The following is a 16,703-nucleotide window of genomic DNA, read 5'->3' as shown; positions in this document are numbered from 1 at the left end:
TGCACAGATGCCCGGGCCTTGTGGTGCTCCCCAGGAACGTCCTGAGATCAGCTCTCATTGTTTCTGGGGGACGGTCAAGTGGGCGATACCTCTGAGCATAGGCAAGCTCATAGATTCCAAGCCGTTTTCCTTGCAGTGGCATCCAAGGAGCTTGGTGACATGGCTCAAGAATTGGGCATTTTGGAAAGAAAGCAAGAAGTTCCAAAAAGTTTTATTCCTAGGGAACTGCTTCCTTTCATAGTTTCACATACTTTTAAAAACAGCGCTTTTTTTTTTTTTAACTTTTTATTTTATATTGGCCTATGGCCGATTAACAAACAATGTTACCATAGTTTCACATGAACAGTGAAGGGCTCAGCCATACATAAACAGCTTTTTGTAATATTTATTTTGTATTTAATTATTTGGCTGGGCCAGGTCTTAGGTGCCATGTGGGATCTAGTTCCTCAACCAGGGATCAAACCCAGGCCCCCTGCATTGGGGTTGGAGGCAGGGACAGGGTAGAGAGCTCAGAGTCCTAGCTGCCAGACCACCACGATGTCCCTAAACAGCCTTATTGGCTATACAGTTATACCCTCAGTTCAGTTCAGTTCAGTCGCTCACTCGTGTCCGACTCTTTGCGACCCCATGAATCACAGCACGCCAGGCCTCCCTGTCCATCACCAACTCCCAGAGTTCACTCAGACTCAACGTCCATCAAATCAGTGATGCCATCCAGCCATCTCATCTTCTGTCGTCCCCTTCTCCTCCTGCCCCCAATCCCTCCCAGCATCAGAGTCTTTTCCAATGAGTCAACTCTTCGCATGAAGTGGCCAAAGTACTGGAGTTTCAGCTTCAGCATCATTCCTTCCAAAGAAATCCCAGGGCTGATCTCCTTCAGAATGGACTGGTTGGATCTCCTTGCAGTCCAAGGGACTCTCAGAAGTCTTCTCCAACACCACAGTTCAAAAGCATCGATTCTTCGGCGCTCAGCTTTCTTCACAGTCCAACTCTCACATCCATACATGACCACAGGAAAAACCATAGCCTTGACTAGACGAACCTTTGTTGGCAAAGTAATGTCTCTGCTTTTCAATATGCTGTCTAGGTTGGTCATAACTTTTCTTCCAAGGAGTAAGCGTCTTTTCATTTCATGGCTGCAGTCACCGTCTGCAGTGATTTGAAGCCCAAAAAAATAAAGTCTGACACTGTTTCCACTGTTTCCCCATCTATTTCCCATGAAATGATGGGACCAGATGCCATGATCTTCGTTTTCTGAATGTTGAGCTTTAAGCCAGCTTTTTCACTCTCCTCTTTCACTTTCATCAAGAGCCTCCTTAGTTCCTCTTCACTTTCTGCCATAAAGGTGATGTCATCTGCATATCTGAGGTTATTGATATTTCTCCCGGCAGTCTTGATTCCAGCTTGTGTTTCTTCCAGCCCAGCGTTTCTCATGATGTACTCTGTATCAGATCAGATCAGTCGCTCAGTCGTGTCCGACTCTTTGTGACCCCATGAATCGCAGCACGACAGGCCTCCCTGTCCATCACCAACTCCCGGAGTTCACCCAGACTCACATCCATCGAGTCAGTGATGCCATCCAGCCATCTCATCCTCTGTCGTCCCCTTCTCCTCCTGCCCCCAATCCTTCCCAGCATCAGAGTCTTTTCCAATGAGTCAACTCTTCGCATGAGGTGGCCAAAGTACTGGAGTTTCAGCCTTAGCATCATTCCTTCCAAAGAAATCCCAGGGCTGATCTCCTTCAGAATGGACTGGTTGGATCTCCTTGCAGTCCAAGGACTCTCAAGAGTCTTCTCCAACACCACAGTTCAAAAGCATCAATTCTTCAGTGTTCAGCCTTCTTCACAGTCCAACTCTCACATCCATACATGACCACAGGAAAAACCATAGCCTTGACTAGACGAGCCTTTGTTGGCAAAATAATGTCTCTGCTTTTGAATATGCTATCTAGGTTGGTCATAACCTTCCTTCCAAGGAGTAAACGTCTTTTAATTTCATGGCTGCAGTCACCATCTGTAGTGATTTTGGAGCCCAGAAAAATAAAGTCTGACGCTGTTTCCCCATCTATTTCCCACGAAGTGGTGGGACCAGATGCCATGATCTTCGTTTTCTGAGTGTTGAGCTTTAAGCCAACTTTTTCACTCTCCTCTTTCACTTTCATCAAGAGGCTTTTGAGTTCCTCTTCACTTTCTGCCATAAGGGTGGTGTCATCTGCATATCTGAGGTTATTGAGATTTCTCCCGGCAATCTTGATTCCAGCTTGTGTTTCTTCCAGTCCAGCGTTTCTCATAATGTACTCTGCATATAAGTTAAATAAACAGGGTGACAATATACAGCCTTGACGAACTCCTTTTCCTATTTGGAACCAGTCTGTTGTTCCATGTCCAGTTCTAACTGTTGCTTCCTGACCTGCATACAGATTTCTCAAGAGGCAGATCAGGTGGTCTGGTATTCCCATCTCTTTCACAATTTTCCACAGTTTATTGTGATCCACACAGTCAAAGGCTTTGGCATAGTCAATAAAGCAGAAATAGATGTTTTTCTGGAACTCTCTTGCTTTTTCCATGATCCAGCGGATGTTGGCAATTTGATCTCTGGTTCCTCTGCCTTTTCTAAAACCAGCTTGCACATCAGGAAGTTCACAGTTCACATATTGCTGAAGCCTGGCTTGGAGAATTTTGAGCATTACTTTACTAGCGTGTGAGATGAGTGCAATTGTGCGGTAGTTTGAGCATTCTTTGGCATTGCCTTTCTTTGGGATTGGAATGAAAACGGACCTTTTTCCAGTCCTGTGGCCACTGCTGAGTTTTCCAAATTTGCTGGCATATTGAGTGCAGCACTTTCACAGCATCATCTTTCAGGATTTGGAATAGCTCAACTGGAATTCCATCACCTCCACTAGCCTTGTTCTTAGTGATGCTTTCTAAGGCCCACTTGACTTCACATTCCAGGATGTCTGGCTCTAGGTTAGTGATCACACCATTGTGATTATCTGGGTCGTGAAGATCTTTTTTGTACAGCTCTTTATCCTATATAGAAGGTAAATAAGCAGGTTGACAATATACAGCCTTGACGTACTCCTTTTCCTATTTGGAACCAGCCTGTTGTTCCATGTGCAGTTCTAACTGTTGCTTCCCGACCTGCATACAGGTTTCTATACACTATAAATGGCACTAATTTGAAGTGTGTAATTGGATGAGTTGTGACACATGCAAGCTCCCAGGAGCCCACAACTACCAGCAGGATAAAGAGCACATCCATCGCCGGAAAAGTCTCCCCAGCTCCTTTGTCCTCCCACCCTGTCACCCTCCCTCAAGCAGCCAACAGTCAGCTTTCTGTCTCTGTAGATTAGTTTGCATTTTCTAGAAATTTCTGTACAGTTGACCCTTGAACAATGTGGGATTTAAGGATGCAGACCTCCATACACACACACAGTCAAAATCCATGTATCACTTTACAGTTACATACAGCACTCCACCCTGGGATTCAGCCAGCCACAGGTCATGTGGTACTAAAGTCTAGAATGTGTGTGTGCTTCACTAGTAAAGAATGGCCCAGTAGTAAAGAATCCACCTGCCAATGCGGGAGACGCAGGTTCTATCCCTGAGTCAGGAAGATCCCCTGGAGGAGAGCATGGTAGCCCACTCCAGTGTTCTTGCCTGGGAAATCCCATGGACAGAGGAGCCTGGCGGGCAACAGTCCGTGGGTTCACAAAGAGTCGGACACGACTGAGCAACTAAACATGCCAAGTACACATATAGTGAAAAAAATATGCGTATAAGTGGAGCCACGGAGTTCAAACCCATGTTGTTCAAGGGTCGGGAGCATGTGGAATCATGTGATATATATATACTGCTTTGAAATTTTTATTGAGGTGAAATTCACATCACAGTAAATTAACATACAGCATTCATATAACATTAAAGTGAGCAATTCATTGATATTTAGCATGTTCATAATGTTGTGCAGCCATCACCTCTGTGTAGCTCCAGAACTCTTCCATCACCCCAAAAGGAAACCCTGCATCCATCAGCAGTTTCTCCCCATCCCCCACCTCACTCCCCAGCCCCTGGCAACCACTAGTCTGTGGTTTTGCGCATGCCTATGGATTTACCCATTCTGGGCATTTCCTCACAGACAGAGTCCTGTAACAGCGTGATGTTTTCAGGGTTCGTCCACATGGTAGCAAGGACCGTTCCACTCTTTCATCAGCTGATGGAAATTTGGGTGTTTTCCACCTTTTGGCTAATAGGGTTGTTGTGAACGCATGTGTACAAGTATCTGTGTGGATACCTGTCTTTAAGTCCTTGGGGTTCATACCTAGGAGTGGAATTTGGGGTCTCTATATATTCCTTTCCATCTTCGCTCTTTCACTCAGCACTCAGATTCCAGGATTGTTCTGTGGTGTTCTCTGCTGTTGTGAGAGTCAGAGGTCGGTCCATTCTCACAGGTGAGTCATGTTCATTGTGTGGCTGGTTTATTCATCCAGTCACCGGTTTGTGTGCACTGACGGTGTTTCTAGTCTGGGGCTTTTAGAAATGGTGTCAGTGAGACCATTTGTGTACAGTCTGTGTATGAACATCTGCTTCGTGTTTCTGGAGTAACTCCCAGGAGTGGTTCCATCGCTAGGAGTGGGTCAGCCACTAGGCATATACTAACTTTTAAGGAAACTGCCAAAGTGTTTCTATCGTTCATCATTTTTCTGCGGATACTGTGGCATTTTGAGGAAAGACGCTTAGCAATGTTCACATCCATTTATCTGCTGATTCTGCATGAGTTAACTGATTCCAAGGAAATTCTCAAGAGTTCTACACAACGTTGTGTGTCCAGGAACTCAGAAATCATGTTTCAGAGCATATTTCATGACAGGGATACATGTTCATATGTACCAACATATCCCATTAAGAGCAATTCAGGCTTTATTAAAACGTGTAACATCTGTTGAATATTAAGCTGGAAGGAAAGATACCAAAGTTCCTTAATAATTTGAGGGAAAGTGTAGGAAATGAAATGTCCCCGTCTACTCCAGCCTTCCTGCGGGCTGCCTCTACCTGCCTCCCTGTTTGTGGCTGCTTCATTATGTCTGCTTTGTTCAGCCTGGCCTGTCGCCTGCCCTCCTAGCACTGCGGTAGGACTCAGTTTCCCAGAGTCCAGATCATCACAGCCTCTGTGGCCCCTCGTGTCCACAGGGCTGAGTCATGCAGACCTCAGCCTACTGTTGCTACAAAGGACTGGGAAGAAAACATGTTCAACTTTCTAGGCCTTCAGGTTACCAGTCTCTGTCGTAATTGTGTTGTTATAACAAAGGCAGATGTAGATAGTATGGGCATGAATGGGCAGAGCTTCATTCCAGTGAAACTTTTTTTTTTTTTTTTTTTTACAAAAATAGACATTGGGCCTACCACACTCTCTTCCCTCCTTTGCCTTCCTGTTGAACGAATGCCTCTTCATCCTGTAGAACCCCTCTCAGATGGCACCACTTCCCTAAAGCCTTCTCTGGCTCTCGGGGACAGTAGTTTCTCACGCTCATGGTTGATAACCTCTCGCATCTGTTTGCATATTGGCATCTCCCACTGGGCTCTGAGCCAAGGTCTGGTTCATCTTTGTATCTGCAGCCACACTCGGGTGGCGCACAGTCAGCCCTGCGTGACCCACACTGCGTTCCTGCCTCTCGCCTCAAGACACAAAAGGGAGCTGTTGCCAGCATTGACTGCCTTTTTTCTTTTCTCAAAATGTCTTCAGGAGCAATTGTTTTTTCTAAACAGGCTGTTTCTGCTGGGGTCATCCTCTAAAATACGCATCTGACCGCGTCAGTTAGCTGAAGCACACCTTTGTTGTGCAGCGTGGGCTCCAGAGCCTGTGGGCTTAGCTGCATGTGGGATCTTAGTTCCTGGACCGGGTATCGAACCCACATCCCCTTCCTTGCAAGGTGGATTCTTAACCACTGGACGACCAAGGAAGTCATTTTAGGTTTCCAGAAAAGTTGCAAAGACAAAACAAGGAGTCCCCTGAACCCCTCACCCATGTTGCCTGAATGTGAACACCTCACACTCTCAGGGTACGTTTGTACAACTAAGAAACTGACACCAACACACTGCTATTCACCAACCACCTGACCTTATTCAGACATCACCAGTTCTTCCTTCACGTCTTCTCTCCCATCATGACCCTGTGCAGACAACCCTGGGACTTTCAGTCATCACAGCTCCCCAGTTTCCTCTGGCTGGGGCGGCTCCTCAGTCTTTCACAGCCTTGGGGAGAATTGACCAGAACTCCTGTAGGAGGCCTCCGATCTGGGTCTGCCAGATGTTCTCGTCATGATGAGAATGGAGTTGTGGGTTCTAGAAGTTAATCTCCACTGAAGAGTTCTCTGGAGCAAGTTTTTTTTTTGGGGGGGGGAGGTGGGGGCGCTCCCTGACTTCATCCTCCTCAGTGGGGTTTCGCGGTCCCTGAGTTTCCAGGCAAGGTCAGTCTTGCTCATCCCACCCTTCCCCTCTCTGCCCCTCTTGTGTTTGGAGGATGTAACCAAGGCAGGTGGGGCTGAGTTTTCATCTGCTTGGGAACTTGCCAGAGGAGTATTTGTCATAGAGGAGAGGCCAGGAAGGACTGAGCTGAGAGATGGCTGTGGTCCCTGGACTTGAGGGTTGAGAGGCTGGTAGGCAGGGATACAACCTGGGATGTGGACAGACTCCAGTGATGTCGCTCTGTGGGAGCCACGAACCTGAAGTCAGGGTCATGTTAAAGACGGACGAGACTCCTTGGCCTTTCTGGCTTCAGGACAGCCCATGGATCCAGGCCGTGGGCGTCAGTGTTGCCCCACCCCTCCGCCCTCCACCCCCTCTGACGGTGCCACCCCTCCCTTCCAGCTCCAGGACGCGCGCCCCGAGCCCGGGAGGCATGCTGAGGCCAGGCTGCCGGCAGGATGAGTGTGAACGAGGCGGGCAGCGCCGGCCGCCGGGGGCAGGCGGCATACCACCTGCACATCTACCCGCAGCTGGCCACCAGCGAGAGCCAGGCCCCACCCCTGGCCTCATGCCGCGTGCCGGCCACCAAGGACAGCACCACGTCCGACGTCATCCAGGACGCCGTCGCCCGCCTGCAGCTGGACGGCAGCAAGCGCTACGTGCTGGTGGAGGTCAAGGAGACGGGTGGGGAGGAGTGGGTGCTGGACGCCAGCGACTCGCCCGTGCACCGCGTGCTGCTGTGGCCGCGGCGGGCGCACGACGAGCACCCTCGGGAGGACGGCTACTACTTCCTGCTGCAGGAGCGCGACCCCGACGGGACCATCAAGTACTTGCACATGCAGCTTGCCTCCCAGGCCACGGCCACTCGGCGCCTGGTGGAGCGCGGCCTCCTGCCCCGGCCACAGGCAGACTTTGACGACCTGTGCAACCTCCCCGAGCTGACGGAGGAGAACCTCCTGAAGAACCTCAGGCACCGCTTCCTGCAGCAGAAGATCTACACGTACGCCGGCAGCATCCTTGTAGCCGTCAACCCCTTCAAGTTCCTCCCCATCTACAACCCGAAGTACGTGAAGATGTACGAGAACCAGCAGCTGGGCAAGCTGGAGCCTCATGTGTTTGCGCTGGCCGACGTGGCCTACTATGCCATGCTCCGGAAGCACATCAACCAGTGCATCGTCATCTCGGGCGAGAGCGGCTCGGGCAAGACGCAGAGCACCAACTTCCTCATCCACTGCCTCACCGCCCTGAGCCAGAAGGGCTACGCCAGCGGCGTCGAGAGGACCATCCTCGGCGCTGGCCCCGTGCTGGAGGTAAGTGGGGGCCGGTCAGCGGGAGGGGGCCTTCACATGCAGACTCCATTATCATTCAGATACAGCACCGCAGCGGCCTTGGAGAAGGCAGTTACAGTCACGATTCCTCAGAAACAGGAGGTTCAGCGTGCCCTGGGCAGGGCCACACAGGGAGGCACCAGGGTCCATCAGAAGCAGCGAGAGCCATGGGAGGGTGTAGGCAGGAGTCTGTGTCATGGTTTCCGTGGAGAAGGTCCAGTGAGTCAGGGCAAGCAGGCATAGGATTGGCTGGTGTGAATAATTTCGGAGTTTGGGGGCATAAGGACTGGCCTAGTTGAATGGTCTCCCTTGGGTGGTTCAGGGCCTGGGGAGAGCAGCCTTGAGGGTGAAAACAGAATGACAGAGGTAGCGGGGGACGGTGTGGGCTCTAAAACGGTTGGTCTGTGTTTGGAAGGCATGCTCGTAAGAGGGTCCTTTCTTCTCTCTAGGAATCCCCGCGGGGTCAGCCAGGCCCCAGGTGTCAAAGCCTCAGATATAGAAAATAACGAGTCCTGATCGATGACTCAGTGTCCTCTTAATGTACTCCTCATGTCTGGAGGGGTGGCACTCTGCACGCTGGGTCCCAGAAAGGAAAGGGTGGCGTGTCCAAACTGAATAGTTTGTGCACGGTGTTTCTGGTGAGGGTGGGGCTGTGGGGTAGAAAGAAGCCAGCGAGGTGAGTGCAGGCCTGGTGGCTGGGGACCAACCAGAGGAGGGGGCCACCTAGCACCCCAGCCTCCTGCGCCCTCTCCAGTGTCTGCATCGGCCGGACGCCCCAGGGGTCACAGCCGCATCACTGTGGATGAGCCTCTGGACACAGGGCAGTGGGAGTGGTCCCAGTGGCCCTCACCCCTGGAGTCTTCGGACAGGATGCTGCCACATCTCAGAACATAGCTTAACCGTTGTCTCCTGGTGAGAGCCAGGGCCACGTGGGGGCCCAGGGGTGTGCACCTCTGGGTTTGGGGTCTGAGACCCTGCTTTCTTTCTTTCTGCTTCTAATAAGATTTTACAACGATTAAATAATTTCGAGTATGAAACTTAACCTTAAATAGTTAGATTTTATTAAATATAGCAACATTTTGGTTGACCCAAAAGTTCATTCGGGTTTTTCCGACATTACAGAAAAAAACCAACAAATTATGCTATGTCTTTGAGCGGTTTTAGGTTTATAGAAACATTGAACAGGTGGTCCAGAGAGTTGCTATATTCTCCCGCCACCTCCCAACACACACACACTTCCCTCTGTCATTAATGTGTTGTGTTGGCCTGGTGTATTTGTTTACTATTGGTGAGCCAACACTGACGCAGTATTATTAACGACAGTGCACGGTGTGCATTAGGATCCACTCAGCATTGCACATGCTGCGAGTTTGGACAGATGCACAAGGTCATGTGTCCACCGTGAGGATCATAGAGTAGCTACGCTGCCTTAGAAGTCCCTCGTGTTCTGCCTGTTTGTCCCCCAACCTCCCTTCCGCTCCTGGAAACCACTGAGCCTGTTACCGTCTCCGTGTGTGTGTGTGTGTGTGTGTGTGTGTGTGTGTTTGTGCACACGCGCGTGCACACACCTAGTCATATCTGACTCTTTGTGACCCCAGGGACTGTAACCCACAGGCTCCTGTGTCCATGGCATTCTCCAGGCAAGAATACTGAATTGGGTTGCCATTTCCCACTGCAAGGGGTCTTCCCGAGCGAGGGATTGAGCCCACGTCTTCTGTGCCTCCTGCGTTGGCAGGTGGCGTCCTTACCACTGCACCGCCTGGGAAGCCCCGCTGTCCGCAGTTTTCCCTTTTCCAGGGTGCCGGATGGCTGGAGTCACCGTTTGTCATCCTCTCAGCCCAGCATTGCTGGCCTAGGACTACATACTGGTCCTAAGGCTCCTCTGCATCTTTGCTCGGTCCGAGACCTCATGTCTCCATGTTCCGAGTGACAACCCCTGGGTGTGCCACAGTCCATCCATAGAACCCTAGACCCCCACCGACCCTGAAGCATTGACCTCTGGCTTCTAAGTAGCCGGAATTCAGTGAAATCCCATCTAGACTGCGCCTGCTGAGTGCGTTTCAGTTCCTCTTCCTCTCTGACGATCTCTGAGATCATCAACCAGAAACTAGCCGGGGCTGTCCAGCTGGGCCCCACGCCAGCACACATGGCCTATTTCTGTCTTCTTCTATGCACATAACGTAAAGATTGCTTGGCTTTTTTTTGGGGGGGGCAAGCGTGTTTTAAAAACTCCCAGGGAATGGACACTTTTCTTATCGATACCGTGTTCCCTGCGTGCGTTCCCTCCTCTCATCCATTCCTCCCTCAAATACTTCACGTGCAGGCGCTGTTCTGGCGCTGGGCTATGCAGTGGCCACAACCGCCACAGAGGCCTGCCCACAGGGAGCTGCGGGCCAGTGGCAGGGAGCAGGCAGAGAGAGAGACAGTGGGTCTCGAGTGTGAGCTACGAGCCAGTAAGAACAAGTCGGCAATCCAGTGGTTAAGTCTCTGTGCTTCCAGTGTAGGGGGCAGGGGTTCAGTCCTTGGGAAGCTAAGATCCCACATGCTGCATGGCATGGCCAAAAGCAAACAAAGGAAAAAGAACAGAGAGTGAAGTGAGTCAGAAAAAGAAAAACAAATGTGGTACATTAGCACACATCTGTAGGATCTAGGAAGATGGTACCGATGAACCTATCTGCGGGGCAGCAGTGGAGCCGCAGACCAAGAACAGACTGGTGAACACAGTGGGGATGGAGAGGCTGGGACGAATTGGGAGAGTAGCATTGAAACATATACGTTACCATATGCAAAATAGGTAGTGGGAATTTGCTGCGTGATGCAGGGAGCTCAGTGCGGTGCTCTGTGACCCCCTAGAGGGGTGGGATGGGGTGGGAGGTGGGACGGAGGTTCAAGAGGGAGAGGACATATGTATACCTGTGGCTGATTCATGTTGATGGATGGCAGAAACCAGCACAATATCGTAAAGCAATTATTCTCCAATTAAAAATAGACATTTTTTTTTTTTTAAAAAAAGAACAGTGGTGGGCTCAAGGAAGAATGGGTAGGGAAACGAGGAGAGAAGGTGATGTGAGCCAGGCCTGGAAGGAGAACACAGCCAGAGCAAAGTCCAGGAGGCTTGGACCGTGCCTGGCGTGTGGAAGGAAAGTCAGGGGTCCTAGAGGGCCTGAGAAGGGGTCAGAGTGGAGTGAGAAGGGGCAGAGCAGAAGGCGGTGGGGACAGGGAGGTGACAGGTCATTCAAGGCCTTGCAGGATTGCAGGGTGGGTACTGTGTGTTATGGGAGCTATGGAGGGTATCCTAGCTTCAAAAAAAAATTATTTATTTACTTGGTTGTGCCACTCATGACGTGGGCTCCTGGTTCCCCCACCAGGGATCGAACCCAAGGCCCCCGCATTGGAGGTGCAGAGTCTCAACCACTGGGCCCCGCTGTCCTCCCAGCAGTGGCCGGATAAAATGGTGCAGACACTCAATAACTTTAGAACTGGGGACAGGAACAAGAGAGCAGACCCAGCATTTCCTGAGCGTGGCGATCTGCCAAGTGGACCATTCACCCCTCACAGATCCAGGCAGGCGGGGGCGGGCCACACCAAGGTGTGATGAGGATGCCAAGCCCCAAGTTCAGTGCAGCACAGCCGGGGAGCAGCACAGACACCACAGCTAGCCTCCTTTCTAGATGAGGAGCATCTCGGGCACCAGAATGAGGTTCCTAGTGCCGCAAAAGCATCACAGGCTCGTTGGCGTCAAAGAGAGGAATTCCCTCCCTCCAACAGTTCCGGAGGCCTGGAATCTGAAGCTAGGTGTGGGCGGAGCCTCGCTCCCTCCAAAGGCTCTAGGAAAGGATGCTTCCGTGCTTCTTGCAGCTTCCGGGGCTCCGGGCAGGCGCTCCTGGGCTCGTGGCCACATCACTATAATCCCGGTCTCTGTCATCACACCGCCTTCTCTTCCCCTAAAGACGCCAGTCATTGGGTTTAGGACCGGCCCCGATCCAGGATGACTTCATCCTGACTAATTACGTCAGCAGAGACCCATTTCCATATAAGGCCACGTTCACAGGTTCCGGTGTCAAGATGATATATACAAGCCTTCTGTGGGGGGACATAAGTCAGTCCATAGCAACACCCTGCCAAGTGACAGCTGACTGTGTCTCATGCCTTCCTCCCCAGGGGCCATCCTGGGGACCCCTCCTTCCTCTGCTGGCCTCCGTGCTCCTCCCCTGCTATTGCCCCAGAGGGTTCTGGCCCTTTCTTTGAGGGCTGTTAGTCACCTCCATGGCGGGTGTCTGCACCTGGTGAGTCAGACGCCTCTGACCTCGCCCAGCTGCATCCCTCAAGCCTCGAGAGTGTGAGCCGGGGAGGCTCAGTTTCTCCAGGGGTTTTAGGAGGGAGGAGCCCATGCCAGCTTCCAAAACAGACTCGAGCCAAAGACATGTCTTGGCCATAAATGTGCTTCCTGAGGCAACCGTTTGGAAAGAGAGAAGGTGGTTTTAGTTTCAAGCTGGGCTGTGCAGCCAAAGGACCACTGACATCTCGGGCTGGGTCACTCCAGGCTGGGGGCCATCCTGTGCATTGCAGGGTGCTGAGCTGCACCCCTGGCCTCCAGCCACCTGATGCCAATAGCACCCCATGCCCCCACTGGCGACAACCACAGAGTGTCCCCAGACATCACCAAGTGCCAGCCGAGTCTCCCTGGGTGAGAATAGCTGCCTTAGTCACAGCTGGTGGTCCCACGAGACCCAGGCACTGTTTCTTTCAAGTGTTGATGGCTTAGAATTGTCCATAAGTCAGTCCCAACCATTCTGGGCTAACTTGAGAGTTACTTTTTTTTCTAATACAGTATGTGATATGTAGTTTTCCTTCTTTGTTTTGGCCATGCTTGGGCTTTGTTGCTGCTCAGGCTTTTCTTAGTTGTGGCGAGCAGAGGTGCTCTCTAGTTGTGTGCAGGCTTCTCACTGCACTGGCTTCTCTGCTTGTGGAGCTTGGGCTTCGGGGTGCAGGGGATTCAGCAGTCGTGGCACATGGGCTCAGCAGTTGCGGCTCCCAGGCTCTAGAGCACAGTTGCAGTAGCTGTGGCACACAGGTTTAGTTGCTCCGAGGCATGTGAAATCCTCCCGGATCAGGGGTTGAACCCATGTTTCCTGCTTCGGCAGGCAGATTCTCTACCCCTGAGCCAGCAGGGAAGCCTGAGAGTTCCTTGCTAATAACAGGAATAATTAGCTGTCAAGCCTTCAGGCCCCTGGGGTGTCAGGCTTCAGGTGCCACAGTCGTCATCACCTCTCTGAGGAGTCACAGCAGCTCTGCTCGTTTTAAAGACCAGAAAACAGAGCCCCAGAGAGGCGTGCTGGTGTGTAAATGTCCTGGGGCTGCCATCCCAGGGCAGCATAAACAGGACAGAGTTGGAGGTGGGGCTCTTAAAACAACAGAGATGTCTTCTCTCGCATTTCTCGGGGCTAGATGTCTGAAATCAAGGTCTGGACAGGATGGGCTGCTCCTGAAGGCCCCCATGGAGAGACCTTCCCACATCTCTCTCCTGGTTTCTGGTGGCCGCCTCTCTGGTGTTCCTTGGCTTGTGGCCACATCACTCCAGGCTCAGCTGCTGTTTCCATATGGTCTTCTCCCCATCTGTCTCTCTATCTTGAATCTCCTTTCTCTCTCTCTCTCTCTTTTTTTTGTTAACAAATAAGTATTAATTTTATTTATTTAATTTTTAAAATTTAACTGTGTAAGGTTTTTAGTTAGAGGGTAATTGCTTTACAATATTGTGTTGGTTTCTGCCATCCGTCAACATGAATCAGCCACAGGTATGCATATGGCCCCTCCCTCCCCATCCCGCCCCTCTAGGCTGTCACAGAGCCCTGGCTTCGGGTTCCCTGAGCCATACAGCAAGCCCCCACTGGCTGTCTGGTTTACACACGGTACTGTGTATGTTTCCACGCCACTCTTTCTAGTCGTCCCACTCTCTCCTTCCCCCGCTGTGTCCACAAGTCTGTTCTTTATGTCTGTGTCTCCTTTGCTGCCCTGCAGATAGAATCATCAGTACTCTGTCTCTAGATTCCATATATATGCATTAATATACGACATTTGTTTTTCTCTTTCTGACTTATTTCATTCTGTATAAGAGGCACTAGGTTCATCCACCTCATTGGAACTGACTCAAATACATTCGTTTTTATAGCTAAGTGATATTCCATTGTATATATGTCCCACAGCTTCCCAAACTATGGAATGCTTCACGAATTTACATGTCATCCTTGCACAGGAGCCATGCTGACCTCTGCATCGTCACAATTGCAGGATATGTGATGCCGAAGCAAGCACTCTCCTTTCTCTTAGAAGGGCACTGTCTCATTGGATTTAGGGCCTACCCTAAATCCAAGACGATCTCACCTCCAGATCCTTCCCTTAATTCCACCTGCTGTTTATTCGCTCAGTCTTTTGTCCGTCTCTTGTGCCACACAGACTGTAGCCCTCGAGGCTCCTCTGTCCATGGGATTCTCCAGGCAAGAACACTGGAGTGGGTTGCCATGCCATGCCTTCTCCAGGGGATCTTCCTGACCCAGGGATTGAACCTGTGTCTCCTGCATTGGCAAGTGGATTCTTTACCACTGGGCCACCAGGGAAGCCCATTAATTCCATCTGCAGAGACCCTATTTCCAAAGAAGGTCCCACTCCCAGACTCCAGGGATAAGGAGTTGGGCATATCTTTCTGAGGGATGTGAGTCCACCCAGAACAGTCTGGGTGCCCCAGGCCACACCGCAGGCAGCCACAGCCGGACCATGCTTAACACCCAGCCTGAGCCTGGGTACCCCTCTGCATCTTCGTGAAAAAGATTTCCTCTCTCAGCTTGGTTGAGGCCACAGAAAGCCGACTGGGACTTTTTGTCAGCTCCCTGAAAGGAGAAGTTGAGTTGTTTTGAGGTTTGGGTGTCGCCGGGCGCCCCCCCCGGGCTCAGGCTGCAAACTTGCTCTGCAGTTCTGACCAGAAAACAGGAAGGGGGCAGCGTGGAAAGCCGGTTGCAATCAGCTGATCTGTCCGCCCACCACAGCTAACTGTCACTGTCACCACTTCACACGGTGTCGCTCAGCTGCCCTGCGGCCGCCCTGCGAACCACCCCCGGAAACACGGCATCCACGCAGGGCTGCTGTTCCAGCTCAGAAATGCTGAAGGTGCAGAAGACAGGCTAGCCGGGCCGTGCAGTCGGGGCCGTGACCCATGCCATATGCCCTCTAAGAACCTGGCGACTCGGTGCTGCAGCCCTGGCACTGGCCACGGGTCTGGCCGCACAGCCTACCTGGGATGTGCCCCTCTGCCTTGGCGTCAGGGCTGCAGATGGGGGCGGTGCTTAGGCTCGGGTTCTCTCTGTCCTTAACTGTAACAGTCACCACTAATATTCGCCAACGCGCACAGGGTTTTAATTTCGAAAGCAGAAATGAAACGAGGATCCTTGCTGGCTGGACTCTTTTCCCAAACAGCCAGAAGCTGAGGTTTCAGCGCCTCCATGTAGCCACCGTGGCCTGGCCCACACAGAGAGGGAAGGCTGGGAGATGGCCCCCTAGCTGTTGGGTACATCTGCGGGAGGACAGTGACAGGACAGTGGGCTCTCGGAGCTTTCTGCTGCCCCTGACCCCCCCACAGGGACCCTAAAAGAGCATGTCCTGGGACTGTGCCAGCCTGGGGTCCTGAGCACCAGCCCCCACTGAGGGTCCCACAGACCCAAAATCACCTGACCCCAGACTCCTCCAGCCTCCCTCCCACCCACCCATCAGCCACTGTTGGTCTGTCCCCTGGCAGCACCTGCCAGCTACCTGGGCATGTCATCCCAAATCAACATGCCGCCCACCATTCACCTTGACCTTTCCTCATACGGATACCTGCACAAACCATGTCCCTCCCTCCCACAAGGCAAGGATGGGCCAGTCCTTGCCCATCATTGAGGGCACGTGGGCAGAGCCACTCAGCTGGAATGATAGAAGGTTCCAGAGCCAGGGGTGTGCCTCTTTGCTTAGGTTTTTCTGTTGAAGAGCTTTGTTAAGATAAAACTCACCCATTTCCAGAAACAATATAGTGCTTTTAGTACATTCCCAGTGTGGTGCCACCTCCACCTCTAGTACCAGAACGTTTCTGTCACCCCGGAGGAAACCATCAGCAGTCACTCCCCATTCCCCCTCCTCCAGCCCCTGATCTGCTTTCTGGCTCTGCGAGTTTGCCTGTTCTGGGCATTTCTGGACGTTTCATGGGGTCATACAGGTTGTGGTCTTTGTGTCTGATTCCTTGCACTCAGCTTGGTTTTTTTCCAGGTTTATCTGTGCGTCACTGGTGTCTCCGATGGTAAAGAATCCACCTGTAATGCAGGAGATGCGGGTTCAATCCCTGGGTCAGAAAGATCCCCTGGAGGAGGGCACTCCAGTATTCTTGCCTGGAGAATCCCATGGACAGAGGAGCCTGGTGGCCGGCAGTCCATGAGGCCACAGGGAGTCAGACACCACTGAGCAGTAAATACACACACGTCCTCGCTGCAGCGTGTGTCAGTGCTTCGTTCCTTTCTCTGGCTGAGTAATAGTCTGCTCTACAGATAAGACCACATTTTATTTATCTTTCACAAGCTTTCTCAGCATTTCACTCCTTTGTCTGGCTGACTCTGCAGTTGAGTTTTCTCCTGGGCTCTGGGTCCCTTCCCTGCCCCAGCCAGGCCAGCATCCTTCTCTGCCCATAACACGAGGGTAGGGGGTACCAGGCAGACATGGAGGTGATCCCGCTGGAGACTTTTCGGGGTTGACTGAGCCAAGCCCGGGAGGAGAGTGGAGCCCTGGCCAGCAGCCTGCTCCAGGTATGCAGGCCTCAGGGGCATGCCAAGGGCTGGATGGGTGCCAGCAGACACACCTACGACTGTCCATCGGTGTCACGCATCTGCGTGGG

The 16,703-nt window shown here is 51.8% G+C and overlaps 1 protein-coding gene and 1 non-coding gene across 21 annotated transcripts in view; one reads left to right on the top strand and one right to left on the bottom strand.

The window, feature by feature from the left end:
- Positions 1 to 16,703, top strand: part of MYO9B (myosin IXB) — a 107,959-nt gene that overhangs the window by 14,450 nt on the left and 76,806 nt on the right. For all 20 annotated transcript variants that reach the window (NM_001193096.2, XM_059888129.1, XM_059888125.1 and 17 more), the window contains exon 2: positions 6,867 to 7,774. In NM_001193096.2, coding sequence (NP_001180025.1) covers positions 6,923 to 7,774 — 852 coding nt within the window. In that variant the 5' untranslated portion in view covers positions 6,867 to 6,922. The remainder of the gene's footprint in view (positions 1 to 6,866; positions 7,775 to 16,703) is intronic.
- LOC112447592 (U6 spliceosomal RNA) lies at positions 14,001 to 14,104 on the bottom strand. Its single transcript, XR_003035790.1, has one exon. It is a non-coding gene; the product is annotated as a U6 spliceosomal RNA (small nuclear RNA).

Source organism: Bos taurus, chromosome 7 (assembly GCF_002263795.3).
Source record: "Bos taurus isolate L1 Dominette 01449 registration number 42190680 breed Hereford chromosome 7, ARS-UCD2.0, whole genome shotgun sequence".
NCBI lineage: Eukaryota > Metazoa > Chordata > Mammalia > Artiodactyla > Bovidae > Bos > Bos taurus.
This window is presented reverse-complemented; position numbering and strand designations above follow the sequence as displayed.